Below are 15,217 nucleotides of genomic sequence, written 5' to 3' on the forward strand. Positions count from 1 at the left end.
TCCGCAATTTACTCTAAATGAGCGTTGCCCTCTGTATGCCTGCGACCAGGTCATACTTCTTCCGCAGCACAACCTTTTCAGCGAAGTCATAGACTGTTTTCCAAGCATTGTTCAACAATGTAATCCGTCAGGAAGGTCAATCCGTCAGAAAATCTATTGGGCATCTTGACTAAAGGGATTTTGCTAAGTAGAAACAAGTTGGAAATGTTATTGAATTTTAAAATTCCAATTTTTGGGACTGATTGCACATCCAAATGGTCTAAGTCCTAATAAATTCAATGGCAATACGATAAAAGGGTTATAAACGAATTGTGCTCTTTTTAAAATGATATTATTTGCAACAAATTTAATTGATTTTTGTTGATATTTTCTAGTTTTCCTATTACACAAAGTATCATTTTTTTCCATTTCCCATTTTCAATGTGTTCAGGGTATAATGCGAAAATGTATGTAACAGGCAGGAAGAGGCATGACAGACCCCATAAAGTACAGTTACGAACTAAATTATAGGCACAGCAAGCATCTTAAACTTTATAGCAACTTTTAAAATATTTTTAAGCATTCCTTTAAGAAAACAAAAATTGCCTAAATGGAAATGGATATTTATTCTATTATACAACAAAAATATTGCAAAAAACTGAAATATGAGCTTAGTTGTAGCTTTTCGGCACTTGTTTTAAGGCTATATTTCAAAATATTTAGATAAAAATGTTTGTCCATCATACCTTCTACAAATACCACACATGCAACCCCAGACCATCACCCCACAACCACCATGCTTAACTCTTGGCGTAACATTGTTTTTGTCAAATGCAGTATTCGGTTTTCTCCAAACAGATTTATGCCCATCTGATCGAAATATTTTGAATTTGCACTCATCACAGAACAAGACTTGACTCCAATAACCTGCATATCCCTGCCCATTTTTCTTTTAGCTTCAGCAGCAATCTGTGTTGATATTATTTTGCCATTATGGCATTATTAAAAAAAGTTAAAAAATATGCCCGGATATTACAAAATTTTGTCAATTGAAATTCAAATTTGTGATGTTTTAAATAAGGAAACATAACAGAGAGTAAAATTGTCAAAAAAAAATTTTTGTTTGCCTAATTAGTCTAACAGTTAAAAAAAAAAAAATAATTATGTTCAGCAATTTGATGCTTTTTTTGGTTGATTAAGTTTTTTTTTTTTTTTTTTGTATGTTGAAGTTTTTTGCAATATATAATATATAATAAATACTCTACTCTATATATTTATGCAATTTTTGTTTTGAAAAAAAAAAAAAAAAAAAAAAAAAAAAAACGATTAAAAATACATAAAAAATTGCTTTAAAGATTAAAATGCTTGCTGTGCCAATAATTTAGTTCGTCACTGTATATCTATTCTTTATCAGTTGCGACGAGCTGAATCGATATAGCTTGTACGTATGAAGCCCGAGATCTCAGAAGATATGAGAGACTGAGACTTGAAATTTTGCATGCTTTCTCGTGTACGCGGTACGACTTATCATATGATTTCCTATAACTCATCGAATTTCTTTTTAGCGACAATAATCGATAAATTGATTTTGATTTTGAAGTGTTATTCGAATACTGAATACATAGATTTAATGAATGCGAAGATTTTATTATTCACAGATAATACTGATCCTCTATCCAAAATATAACAAAAATCAAAATTGTATAAATTGTACATCTAATTTGAAGATCCTGGCTCCAAAAATGTATTAGATAATTTAATGATTTTTATGAATTTTAATGAATAAATTATCAGCGTTTGAAAATGCTCTGCTATCGTAGCATTTCGTTGAGCTCTCGCTATCGCTCTCATTTTTGACGAGAGCCTAACAATAAAAGTTTGTTTTGTCACGTCAAAAGCTACAGATGTAGCGAGTAGCACAAAAATAAATGATGCGCTAAGCTTTGCCGTAGCGGTAACTGAAAACAGATAGCGAAAGCGATAGATGAAAACAGAGATCGAGATGAAATCATAGCAAGATGAGAACAGAGCCATATGAGAGCATAGCGATATGATAACAGAGCGAGATGAGAGTAAAACAAATGTGCGAGAGCGGTATAGCACTAGCAGATCCATTTTGTGCTTGTTTTTACTGTAATTTTTGGTCGATGTTATATTAACGTAGGCATAAATTGTGTAGTTGCAGAAATCATACATCTATATAAATACAAAAAAATTTAATATAAGTATATATATATACTTTTTTTTTGCGGTTGATGTGTTTTAAAATATTTAAAATGGTGTGACATATATGCGTAGTTCTGTAGCTTAAGGTTTTATATTATTAGTTGCAGTACAAATGGCAATTCGAAATTGTTATTATGGTTGAACAGGGCTTTGGAGACTGAGTTTGATCTTGCAAATTATCTTAATAAATATCACACATAATGTATCAAAAATTTCAAATACAAACGAAAAACAAGCTATGCAACATAACTAAATAATATTTTCCTTTAATTCAGGAACTGAAAACATGGGAAATCAATTTCCAAAAAACTTCGATATTGGACATAACTAATTCGCCTTTGATGGTTTCGGGTGATATTAAAGTTGAGCTTACTCAAAAGTCGTCAAGAAAGATGATTTGCAGTTTTTGGGTTAATACATTCTTTATGCAAAATGATGCGGGTATGTATAAATATTAAATTTATTTATGCTGTTTGCGTTATAAGCGATTTATAACGACAGAATACTACATTTTATAGTTGCTTTTAGTTATTAAATAAATAAATTTAATTTGGCCAATAGATACTAATTGAGTTGGTCAATAATAAATAAATAATAACAATAACAATACAATACTTGGCGAATCACACTGAAACTTGGCCAAATTTTTGCCAAATTAAATAAATTTTAATGCAGTATTGTAAGATCTAAGAGATCGGGTCGGCCACCAGTACTATCCGATCGTGACAAGCGCTCAATAAAGCATCTGGTCGACTAGGATCCTTTTTGTAGCGCAGTGCAGATTGCGTCAGAGCTGGGTCGAACAATTGACAAGGAAGTTCACCCGAAAACAGTCCGTAGAGCCACCATTAAAACCTATAACTTTAGGTCCAACACGCCTCGCAAGAAGCCTCTTGTAAATTTAACAAACAGGAGAATGCGCTTAGAGTTTGCCAAAGCCTACGTGAGCAAACCAATGGACTTCTGGCGGAAGGTCATCTTCTCAGATGAGTCAAAATATACAATTTTTGGCTCAGATGGGCGTCTCCGTGTCTGGAGGAGAGCATTGAACCCCAAAAATACAATAAAAGCCGTTAAACACGGCGGCGGAGGTATTATGGTTTTGGGTTGCATAGCTGCAGCAGGAGTCGGAAATTTGGAATTCAGCGACGGAGTGATGGACTAATATGTATGATATTTAAAAACAAATTGAGAGAGCAGCGCCGGGAAACTTGGAATTGGATCTGATTTCTGGTTTCAACAGGATAATGACCCAAAACATAAATCAATGAATACTAGGTTGTATCTCGCGTACAACACACCACACCTTTTTAGAGACGCCACCATAGAGCCCGGTGATATCCAATTGAGCATGTTTGGAATATGGTCGAAAAAAAAAAAAAAATAAGGAAGCACCAAATCAGCAACAAAAACCTCCTTTGAGAGGCATTACACCAAGAGTGGTGCGCGCTGGATCCGAAATATATAAAAAAAACTGGTGCTTTCAATGCCAACTCGCCTCAGAGAGGTGATTAAGATGAAGGGTTATCCCAAAAGATATTAAATTTAGTTAGCTTATATTAGTTTGTAAGAGTACGTAGACTTTTGTTGACGCAGATATTGGAGTTTCTTTTGTTTTTAATTAATATTATTATGTTAAGTTTGAAACTTCACTCTTTTTCATTTTTAGTTTAGAAGAAAATGTATTAGTTTAAATCCTACATTAATAATTTTGAATTTTAAAAAAATTTGGCCAAGTTTCAGGGTGATTCGCGCAAGTACAACAACAGTACTTTAGTGGCACACTGTACTCTTATAAAGTCCTTTTTCCATATTTCAATTAAAATATATTAACAAAAACTCTCTAGTTCAGATTGGTTGATTATAAAATACTTTGATACCTTAGAAGTTTTAACTAAACATGTCCATACGGTTTCGGTCGCATCAACACCGGTTTAGCTCGCTGCGCATTTCCGTCTTTGTCCGTTTCTAGATTTTGCTTACCACTCCACTTTATTCTCATTGACAATAAGAGTATTTTAGAAAATTTACACATGAATTTAACTACGTTTTAAAACAAACGTTATACGACAACAAAGTAAACGCCCATACTACAGCCCAAGCGCAGTCTGTGAGTGTGTTTGCTTGTGTGCATGTGTCCATGTATTGTTTGTTATGTATGTATATTAAGCAGCAAAGAGTTCAAGTAATCCTATAGTCGAATATTATTGACTATTGCAGTCTGCCTTGTTGATGCTTAAATTTACATTTCAAGACGAGCATTTTGATAAACTATTATTATTATTATTTTCTTTTCAGTTCGCATTATTGATGGAAGTACCGTAAAATTTATGCATACTTTAAATAAATCCGAAATTGATGGTGCACATAAAGACAAAGACCATAAATCTTTTTCGGAGGACTTTAAGGTAAATAAAGAAAAATCTATCTGTTATACCACATACTCATTGGGGCGAACAACCAACAGTAAAACCTCGGCAAACTAAAAAAGTAGCAAATTAACAAGAAAAAGGACAGTCCTGAAAAAAAATTAATAGGTAGGCAGAATGAGTGCTAAGATTATCACATAAAGGGCAGTGCTTACATCTGAGTATTGCTAGGGTTCTCTTTTTACAGTTCTCTTGACAGATTGAGTACATCAGCTCTTGCAACTTGATTTTCAAGTCAGAAATGTTTCATTGTGGCTCATTTCGAAGCTTGCCTTTTAATGTTGGTGGCTAGTGCTACCATTTTCAATTAGGCTTTGTCTAGGCTATTTGATGGTCAATCGAAAAATTCCAGCAATTTTTTGTTCGTTTGGCTAAGCACGTTGCTGAAAAGTTTCAGTTCTGGTATTGATGGCCGAAAACTATCTTTTAAGATATTAATGTATTTTTAAGCATTAAGGATCCCTTCAATGAAATTCTGTTTTCCTAATCCTTTGGCAGACATACATAACCATACCATAATGGTCGCAGGAAACTTTACTTTTTATACTTTTATTTATAATGGTTTTGTGAAAAGTATTTAACGACCAGAACAAATCGTCGCAGAATCCATAAAGTATCCGTTCGTCCGTTGAATGATAAGATGGTAAACATCAATTTCTGTCCCAGTTTAAATCCCTTAGAACAATGAGAAGAAACTGTTTCTGGACCGATTCAATACGATCCCGATCAAATTTATATTGTGCTGACCATATAACTGAGGTATACCGTACTAACGATAAAAATAAGTGTTTGGTAATAAATTAGTCTTTAAATTCTTTTGAACAACGTTTAATACATTTAAGAATGCATTTTTCATTATTAAGCTTTAAAATAAATATTTGATGGTTAATGCTCTGCTCAAGTCTGTATAAATGTCGTCAAATTGCAATTTAGTTAAAAACTGACATTGACTAACATAGTAAATTTTGAAATTTACAAGGTCTACATTATTATTTTTCTAATTGCTCCGGAATAATAGCTAGTTTCGCAATACCTCTATAATTCATTTAAAAAAGTATAAAAAGCGATGCTAATATCAACCGATACATTTATAGTCTGTTGAATTAATTCTTTTAGCAAAAAACAAAAATTGCATTAATGCAAGGAGAGACGACATATAAGATAGGGACAATAATACTTAACAAAAATTCAATAATGTTAACTTTTCTTATGATTGCTGTTATACCCTATACAGATTGAAAATAGAAAATCAGGTTATAAGGGCTTTTTCAATTTTGTATGTAAGAAATAAAAGGACGTGTGACGAACCCCTTAAGGTATTTTTATTCTTGATCAGAGCGACAAGCTGAGCCGATTTATCCCTGTCTGTTTGTATATCTGTTCCTCAGTACGTATGAATGAACGCGTTGAACTCATAAGATATAGGAACTACAGGCTTGACATATTTTTGCATGATCAGATCGAGATTGTTTCCAAAAATCGAGAACTATTCAGCAATTAGATTATATAGTCTCCTTATTGGTATACATATATTCATTAATATTTTTAGTCTGTTGTTTAGCCTATTGAAAATATCATTATCATATGATTATAAAAGTGATTATCTGAACTTATGTTTGTATTAATATATAAAAATTTAATTTTAGATCTCTCTCGTATTTATAAATGAAGAAAAACGCACGGACAGTATAAACGCTGAATCCTCAGTAGATAACAGTAGGAGCAATAATAAAAGCTCAGAATTTCTTCCTGGTGATAATGATACGAATCTAAGCAGTGAGGGCTCTGTTTTAAACTCTCCGTCCTCAAGTCGTTTGTTTGAAGGTACATTTCAAACCAGTGATGAAAGAAGTGAGGGGCAATCTCACCTAATAGCAAATAGCAGAAAACTAGTAAGTATACTTTGTTAGATTAAAAAAACCTTGGGACCTAAGAATTTATGATTGTTAGACTAAAATTCAACATAAAAAGTCAGCTATCTCAAAATTTCCTGCAATGGCATCTAAACGAAAACAATCGTCTTCAAAATGTCTACAAAGTGCTGATAGTACCTCGTCAGGCAAGGACAACAAAAAACAGCACATTTTTAATCAACCGTCCGGTAAACAAATCGAAATGGTGCCAAATAATTGGACCAGTAACATGTATGAAAAAGCCTCAGAGGGTCTACATATATTTGATCGATGTAATATTTCCAATAATTCTGGCGGAGATAAAATTTTCGGACAGAAATCACACAATAATTGCAAACGTTCATCTTCTGATTTAAATCAAAGTAGTGAAGAAGGAGACGAGGATTGGGAATCCGGTGAGTACCTCAGTAACATTTTTTTGTGTACCTTTACAATTTTGTATCTGAATTCCCATGACGAAAAATACGAATTTCGATTACTTATTAAAGTTTTGGTTTAATGATCTAAAAGCGCTTTTCGTTACCCTAAGCCTATTAATTTTTCGAGTACTACTGTCTATTATTTAAGGGTCTCCCTTTTCCATTACTCTACGAGAAAAAACACAGCTTTTAAAAAATTAAGAAATCATCTCCTGTGATGCCTTGAACGATGGTTAAAGTTCGATAGATCTTAATTTATTGAAGTTCATATACAGAGTGCAAAAAAATGGTATATTAGTCAATGGACAGCACTATGTGTATTTGGAGCTTCCCTATATCTTTGCACTGTGGTTCCACTTATGTAGACGGGCAGGCATAAATACTTCAAATAGCAGTACAAAGCTTGAAGTTTCACTAAGATTTTTAAATAGTATTTGTTGTACAAAAAATCCGCCAAACAATAATCCCCAATAGATAAAATGTAACAAGTAAATAAACGTAAGCAATAAATAACCAATAACAATTTATGAGCTATTTAAATATTAAAAAACATTTACAGGGGCTGCGGTCTGAACGAATACACTTGACCAACAAAGTCAAACTTTATTTTTGTATTGATCTTTATTCTTCTGAGCCCAAGTTTGTATACCCAGACTCATGCATAATTTCAACCATTAAATGCGTGTGTAGGCTCAGCATTGGCCTATTACATATTCTTATCTTATCGCTAAGTTTGTAAGACTCTGCGTGGGTCTATTAAGTATTCATATAAGGCTCAGCGCTCGTCTCTGGGGTTGCAAGGATTAGTGTTCATTTGTCTATTTATAGAGAACTCGATAAATTATCCCGTTATGTTTTTATCGATTAAAAACATTAAAGTTAAAGTTAGATGCCAGTATAATAGCAGATGACAGTATAATTAATTTTTTTTTTTAAATTTCTCAAATATTCAATGGAATATGTAGAGCATATGCTGAAAGTTTCATAATATTTCCGTTAAATCAATCGACGTTAAAAAATAAAAAAGGGTTTCGCCAATTAAAATACGTATGTGCAGCAGCGACAACAGTTTTCCTATATGTACGTGCGCGCACATATATTCAAACTTCTAGCACATTGTTATAATCAAACCAGAAGTCTAGGGTTCAAATCCAGTGCGCGCAATTAATGCTTTTTTTATTGCCTCAAAATATTTATATATTTAATTAATAAGTTCTCTATTTCAATGCATTTTCCGATATACCAGACATTATATTAATTGAAAAGCTAGAAAGCTGAAATTTGGAATGTAGATCCGCGTCGACCACCCAAGATCACGAGCTATGGCGGAAAGATATCTACTTCCATTGGGGACTTGGCAAATCGGATAAAACTGTATCTCTAAGACTTTTACAGCTAGAACGCTGAAATTTTGCACGTAAGCTAATGTTATGATTATATAAAGATTAATGAAAAATAAGTAAGAAGAATAGTCAAGACTGCTCGACTAGGAAATACCCTGAACCCTCAAATCTGTTATTCTAATAACTGCGGGCAATATTATACGAAATTATATGTTGCATAATTTAATTTCTAGACGTACGATCTTACGAACTTAATCATAATGTTCAAATGTATGTAGTAGTAGCTATTATATCTTCTGAGATCGACGCATTCATACATACGGACGGACAGACACACGGACAGGGCCAAACCGACTCAGCTTGTCGCCCTGATCAAGAATATTTATACTTTGTGCGGTCTGCCACACCTCCTTCTGCCTACTACATACTTTTAACAAAACTAAGAGATCTTATTCATATTATTCATATTGCGCAAACCAATCCGAATTTTTCTCGACCAGATCTGTTGGTCTTATCCCACATTTCTCCAATTTTTTTAAAATATATATTCAAGTTTATTCTTCACATCATCTCTCATTTTCTCGAAACCATCGGCTCAAATTTATAGTTTATTTTATTATATACTTTTTTGTTTTATAAGCAAATGAACCCCTTTCCAAGCACCACATATCAAAAATATATATCCGTGAAAATTGACATTGACATGATGTGCCTATATATAAGTATGTATAAAAATACGTTTGATAATATTAAAAGTTCGATAAAATCACAAATAATTAAAACACAAAGGCAACCTAAACTTAACCTAAATGTATGACGGCACAAAAAACGCATAGTAGAAATTAAGTGAAATTAAGATAGGTGAAATTAAGAATACAAACTTAGAAAACATTAACTAATATAAAACAAAAAAGTTCATTTAAGGGCGCGACGGAGATCACAAAAATTTAATTTTGTTATATGAGATAAGTTTTTAGTTTCGTTCACTGCGCACGCCACGTGTTTTTTTCTCCTGTTTTTGATGCTATTTGTAACGCGTGTGAATGGGATAATGCAAAAATGAGTTTACAAGCTGAGTCGGTTTGGCCCTGTCTGTCTGTCCGTCCGTCCGTCCGTATGTATGAACGCGTCGATCTCAGAAGATATAAGAGCTAGAGACATGAAAGTTGTTTTAAAATGCCCGTATATATAATGGTAGGTATGCTGGATTAATATTGGCGATGCAATGCCAGCGAAAGTAAAAATGTTGTAGTTCGGTTAAATCTATATCTATATATATATAAACTTATAACTCGAGATCTGCTGGACCAATTTTCATAGATTTTGATTTGTTGGATTTGTCTCCGCTACGAGTAAGATAGTAGATCTTAAAAATACTGAAAAAATTTGACGAGTACTTGAAAAACGCGGCTTTTTCCCTAAAGATTTAAATTTCCATTAATACTCAATAGGCTTGATAACAGTGACAGTTTTTGGTCCTGCTCTCATATTATACAATAGTATAGAAGTGAATAAACAAATGTAATCAGTCAGTCTACGGCACAGCCTCAAGCGAACCTGACTATTCATAAAAGAAGCTAATTTTATAAAAAAAAAAAAATATTTGTTTGTCTCAGACATTAGTTTGTGTAAATTATTCATATTTATATATCTCGATTGTTTTGTGGTTTTGTGCGAGGGCATATTCACTATTACTATTAATAAATATGCCGCGTCCTTATCATCTGGCGATTTCCGACAAACACTACCAGTAAATCTAAGATCTACTGCTGCCGACGAAATAAACGCTTGCCTCAAAGCATCAAATCTGTGGCGATATGTAACCAAACTTCACCTGTCTGTAAATATGAGACTTGCATTGTTGAACGATCTATCTGCTGATGATTTCTCGAAGCAATTGCTGAATATCGTTAATGGCCGTATTCCTGTTGATGAATCGAGTGGTTTGATTTCATTTCCTCAACATTTTTGCAATTTCGTCTCATTAAAAGATGACCTTATCAACAAAGTATTTCCGAATATCATTGCTTTCCACAAAAATACTAAATTTTGGCGTCTAAAAATAAAGATGTGGATGACCTTAATCTTATAATTCAAAATAAAATCGTTGGTACTCTGTATTCATTCAAATCTATCGAATTTTGGAACTCCTTGGACGTGCCTGGTTTACCACCGCACAATTTAAAACTGAAGGTTGGCTCGGTAGTTATCATGCTTAGAAATTTTAACCAACGAAAACTGTGCAATGGAACGCGTTTGGTGATAAGAAAACTGATGAGCAATATGATTCACGCGTCGATACTCAAAGGAAAATTTAAAGATGAGGAAGTTGTTATTCCTTTGAGTTTAAACGAATTCAATTCCCGATTCGTCTTGCCTTCGCCATGACGATCAACAAATCACAGGGCGAATCTTTGACTATTTGTGGCCTAAATCTAGAAAATGCGTGTTTTTCTCATGGTCAATTGTACGTGGCATGCTCACGTGTTGGCAAACCATCCGCAATATTTGTTCTTGCACCTGACCAAAGAACAAAGAATGTCGTTTACCACAAGGTGCTTGAATTAAAATCCGATTAATAATCAGAGTATATCCCAACCTAAACAACAACAACAACATAGCTTTCAACAATATTTTACCTAGAAATAATGGATAGGATAGATGCAACGTTTGCCGGGCCAGCTAGTGTTTCTATTACAGTAAAAATATGAACTGAGTAAAATGTTAATTACATTTTTCATATGGTGTTGCTATATTACATGTTTGCTTATGTTAATGCTGATTTCAATTACATTTTCAACATATAGCGCGGATTTCGTGTTTATCTTCAAAAATCGATAATTCATCCTGTTATTTTAATCTATTATAAACCCTTTCGAAAATAAGTCATTTAATTATATCTCCTACACCTTTAGAACTAGTCTCCAAATTTTAAATGTAGATTTATATGAACTTTATTTAATATTTAGAATCGCAAGAAAAATTATTAAGCTATTTTCCATAGTAAACCTTCAGTGAATTCGTGCTTATACTTGCATGCCTATGTTTTTGTGTGTTGGTGTTGTTCTTCTGTAAGACGCGAAGAATTATTGTGAAATATCAATTCATCCAACAGTTAAGGGGATTTCGTAATCGACCAGTCTCGACTAGAGCTTTCTTACTTGTTCATTTTTGATTGCCAACCCGAGTATATGTCTCGAAATTTACCGATGTTCCACCTCATGATAGGCATTTGGAAAATCTTAAAAATGTACTCGACGAGGATATATTCCAAATGTAAAATCTCTAACTTCAGCCGGTGCAGGCTTTAGATTATTATGATCATTATGATTGTGTGTTGTTACGTACCCATATATAAGTCCAATTTAAAGAATGAAGTGATTAAATATAATTATAAAACTATTGTGACTTTAAAGAAAGTATTTTAAGTATTCGGGTAGTTTGGCCATTAGCCTTGAGATGGATTTAACGGCATATATAGAAGATTAATCTCGAAATACCACAGTAGATTAAGTCGCCAAAGTGATAAAAATATAGTTTTTACGATCCAATAGTACAAAATGTGTTCTAATACATAATATTGTTACATAAAAAGTAAATGCACGTGATTAAAGTATTAGTTATTTCTTAAAAAAGAATTATATATAATATAAATATCCGCGAGAATTAATAATACTAAAAGATGTTTACGGAGTGTATTTAATATGTGGGCGACAAAATGGTATACCTTCACAGTTGTATTAAACCTAATCACGAATTCCATCGTAAATTTGTTAAATCTTGAAATCTTGAAAACCCCGAGGCCATCAATGGCTTCGAATATTATATAATTCTACAGTAATACAACGTGTCACCAAATTCTATTCTATTTCATCGTCCAAATAAATAAAAAAAATTTAAAGTAATCCAAAGAACAGGAAGTCTTATTTAAAAGCATAGATTAAATAGCAGCCAAAATTATGGATTTAATATCACTATTGTAAGTTATGCGATTGAATTATCGATTCTAAATTAGAATGCGTTGTTATGTATTAAAAAAATATATTTGCAGGATCTTAATTTTTATAGCTATGGAAATCCGGCACTACTTAAGGAATCAGATACCAAAGTGTACTATCGTAAAAAGTTCTATGAACTGTTGTTAAGGGCTGCTGGCTCGAACTTAAACGGCAGATTCTTCAGTATATGTGGTGAGTCTATTCCACCTTCGATCTGTAAACTGAAAAGAATAAAAATCAATGGTGGTGGAAAGCCTCTAGACTTGTATATACAGCGGTGCACAGCTTATTTCGTGCAGCGGTATAGTACAATTTTAAAGCCGTATCCCCGCTAAACCAGCAAAGATATCCAAAAAATTTAAATGGGGTCTTATTTATTAGTCATGTATTATGCATTAACGCACTTCATGTTTTTCTCTTCTAACAAATAACATTTAAAAATAAAGAAAATTAAAATACCTGGTCTTTTCCATGTCACCAGCTATTCGTGTACTTCACTTTCAATGAGTTTATTGTCCAAAAACTCTTAGATTAGCATTTTTATACCTTGAACCCAATGAAAACGGGAAATCAGGGTATAATGGTTTTATTAAAATGTATGTAACAGGCAGAAAGAGGCGTGGCATACCCCTCAAAGTATATACATATATTCTTGATCAACGAGCAACGAGCTGAGTCGATTTAGCCCTGTCCGCCAGTTTGTCTGTCCATCCGTCTGTCTGTCCGTATGAGCAAACGCGTCGATTTCAGAAGATATAAGAGCAAGAGGCTTGAACTTTTTTTAGAATGTCCATATATATCGCGCGGATATCGAGTTTATCACTAAAAATCGATAACTCATCCAGTTATTTTTATCAATAAAAAGCTTTATCAAAAATTAATTATGAAACTATATCCTCTACATCTTTAAAGCTAGAGACTCCAAAGTAAAAACATATATATGTAAATGTGTATTTTTTATACAATTTCGATTTTTGTTAAAATTTACCGTCCACCCCTATATCCACCCTGTCACCTTCGTTTTTGTAAAAGACGTATTTTAAATAATAGAGACTTGTGGAATATACACACATTTGAATAATATGATTAGGTTCTGAAAGAAAATTAAATTAGAAATTAAAAATTAGAAATTAAATTATTCGACAAATAAATTCTCATAATATCGCCAACACTGCAGCGCAGCCCAAGCACAGTCGCCTGTGTATGTGCGTGTGCGTGTGCGTTTGCCTATGTGTGTGCTAATTATTATTGAAATATCAGTTGCTCGAAGGGTTCGTTCAGGGGATCTCATAGTCGAGCAGTCTCACCTAGAGCTTTCTTACTTGTTATCTGCTTCTTTTGTTTCTGACAGGTGGCCACTAAATGACCCATTTTGTGTTTGGGGTCTGCTGTTTGGCATATATGCATGTGACTGAAGTGCTTGTTTTTGTCTTTTTGTTTAATTACCAATCTATTAGTGATTCCATCGAGCTCAACAATTTTTGCGTGACTTCGCTGGAGATTTTTGTCCATTCCTCTAATAGGGCCGTTTCGAGGTCATTTTTATTGGATATTGACCTATTCCGAAAATCCTTGCCAGATTTTGCACACAAATGTTCTATAAAGCTTAGGTATGACCACTGGGCAAGTGGATTGACCTCATTTAGACAGTTTCAGATAAACCAGGACTGGACGATACCCGGTTTATGTTTTTGGTCATTAGCCCTATGAAATCGGGATCGCCCTTCTGGACCAAGTTTTTCGGTATTTTGGAGCAAATTCTCCTTTAAAAATTATAGGTACATATTGTTCATATAACAACACAAAAATTGCCTAAATAGAATAGGGTGTTTATTATATTATCAAACTAAAATATTGCAAAAAACTTCAACATACTTTTTAAAAAAAATTAAATAACCAAATAAAAACCTTTATTTTGCTGAACAAAATTACTGACACACTTAGTATTTTTTTTTAATAACTATTTGACCGATTGGGTAATATTTATTTGGAAATTGTACTCTCTGTTATGTTTTTTTTTATTTAAATCATGACGAATTTAAATTTAAATTTGAAAATTTTTTAACTTCCGAGCACCTTTTTTTTTTAATTTTTCTTGATAATGGCACCTAAGCTAAAAGAGATATCGGTAGTTTAGAAGAAAATTATCCTGCATTTGCACGGTCAAGGCAAATTATATGCAGAAACGGGTGAGATAATGTAAAGAATCCAATTCACTATTTGAAGAATTGTTTAGCGCTTCAGAGGAGCCCGCAACCTGCAATGTTCAAAACATGCAGGTCACCGAAAGTCGTTCGAAAGGTGCAAGTGAATCCAAAAATAATATCAACACAGATTGTTGCTGAAGTTAAATAAGTAATAAAGCTTTAGTAGAGACTGCTCGACTACGAGATCCCCTGAACCCTTCGAGCAACTGATATTTCAATAATAATTCGCACGTACACACGCACACACACAAACGCATACAAACAAACACAAGCACACACACATACGCAGCAAACAAACACAAGCACACACACACACGCACACACATACACATACAAACAAACACACGCATATACAGGCGATTGCGCTTGGGTTGCTCTGCAGTGCTGGCAATTTTATGAGAACTTATATGTTGAATAATTAAATTTCTAGACGTACGATCGTAATGAAACTTTCAGAACATAATCATAATGTTTAAATGTATACCGAAGCAAAAGTCTCTAGTATATACTACTGATATACTACTTTTCCAAAGATGGGGGTGAGGGGATATATATAACAAAAATCGAAATTGTATAAAATGCGTCTTAATATATATTTAAAATTTGTACACTCTAGCTTTAAAGATGTGGAAGATATAATTTTTTAGCTAATCTTTGATAAGGTTTTTTATCGATAAAAACTATCGGAATGAGTTATCGTTTT

At 33.1% G+C, this 15,217-nt stretch overlaps 1 protein-coding gene and 1 long non-coding RNA gene across 8 annotated transcripts in view; both read left to right on the plus strand.

Annotated features, from left to right (window-relative positions):
- Positions 1 to 15,217, plus strand: part of LOC149091978 (uncharacterized) — a 192,948-nt gene that overhangs the window by 117,176 nt on the left and 60,555 nt on the right. The window lies entirely within an intron of this gene.
- Positions 1 to 15,217, plus strand: part of Pten (phosphatase and tensin-like protein) — a 34,360-nt gene that overhangs the window by 9,190 nt on the left and 9,953 nt on the right. For 5 of the 7 annotated variants that reach the window (XM_089257665.1, XM_089257664.1, XM_089257666.1 and 2 more), the window contains exons 7-10: positions 2,481 to 2,646; positions 4,504 to 4,613; positions 6,281 to 6,526; positions 6,585 to 6,942. In XM_089257665.1, coding sequence (XP_089113791.1) covers positions 2,481 to 2,646; positions 4,504 to 4,613; positions 6,281 to 6,526; positions 6,585 to 6,942 — 880 coding nt within the window. Of the gene's footprint in view, positions 1 to 2,480; positions 2,647 to 4,503; positions 4,614 to 6,280; positions 6,527 to 6,584; positions 6,943 to 8,212; positions 8,384 to 12,147; positions 12,500 to 15,217 lie in introns of all 7 variants that reach the window. The other 2 variants (XR_016196431.1, XR_016196430.1) reach the window with 2 other exon arrangements.

The sequence above is a fragment of the Drosophila navojoa genome, chromosome 3, assembly GCF_054131105.1.
Source record: "Drosophila navojoa isolate 15081-1374.11 chromosome 3, UAZ_NAV_1.0, whole genome shotgun sequence".
Lineage (NCBI taxonomy): Eukaryota > Metazoa > Arthropoda > Insecta > Diptera > Drosophilidae > Drosophila > Drosophila navojoa.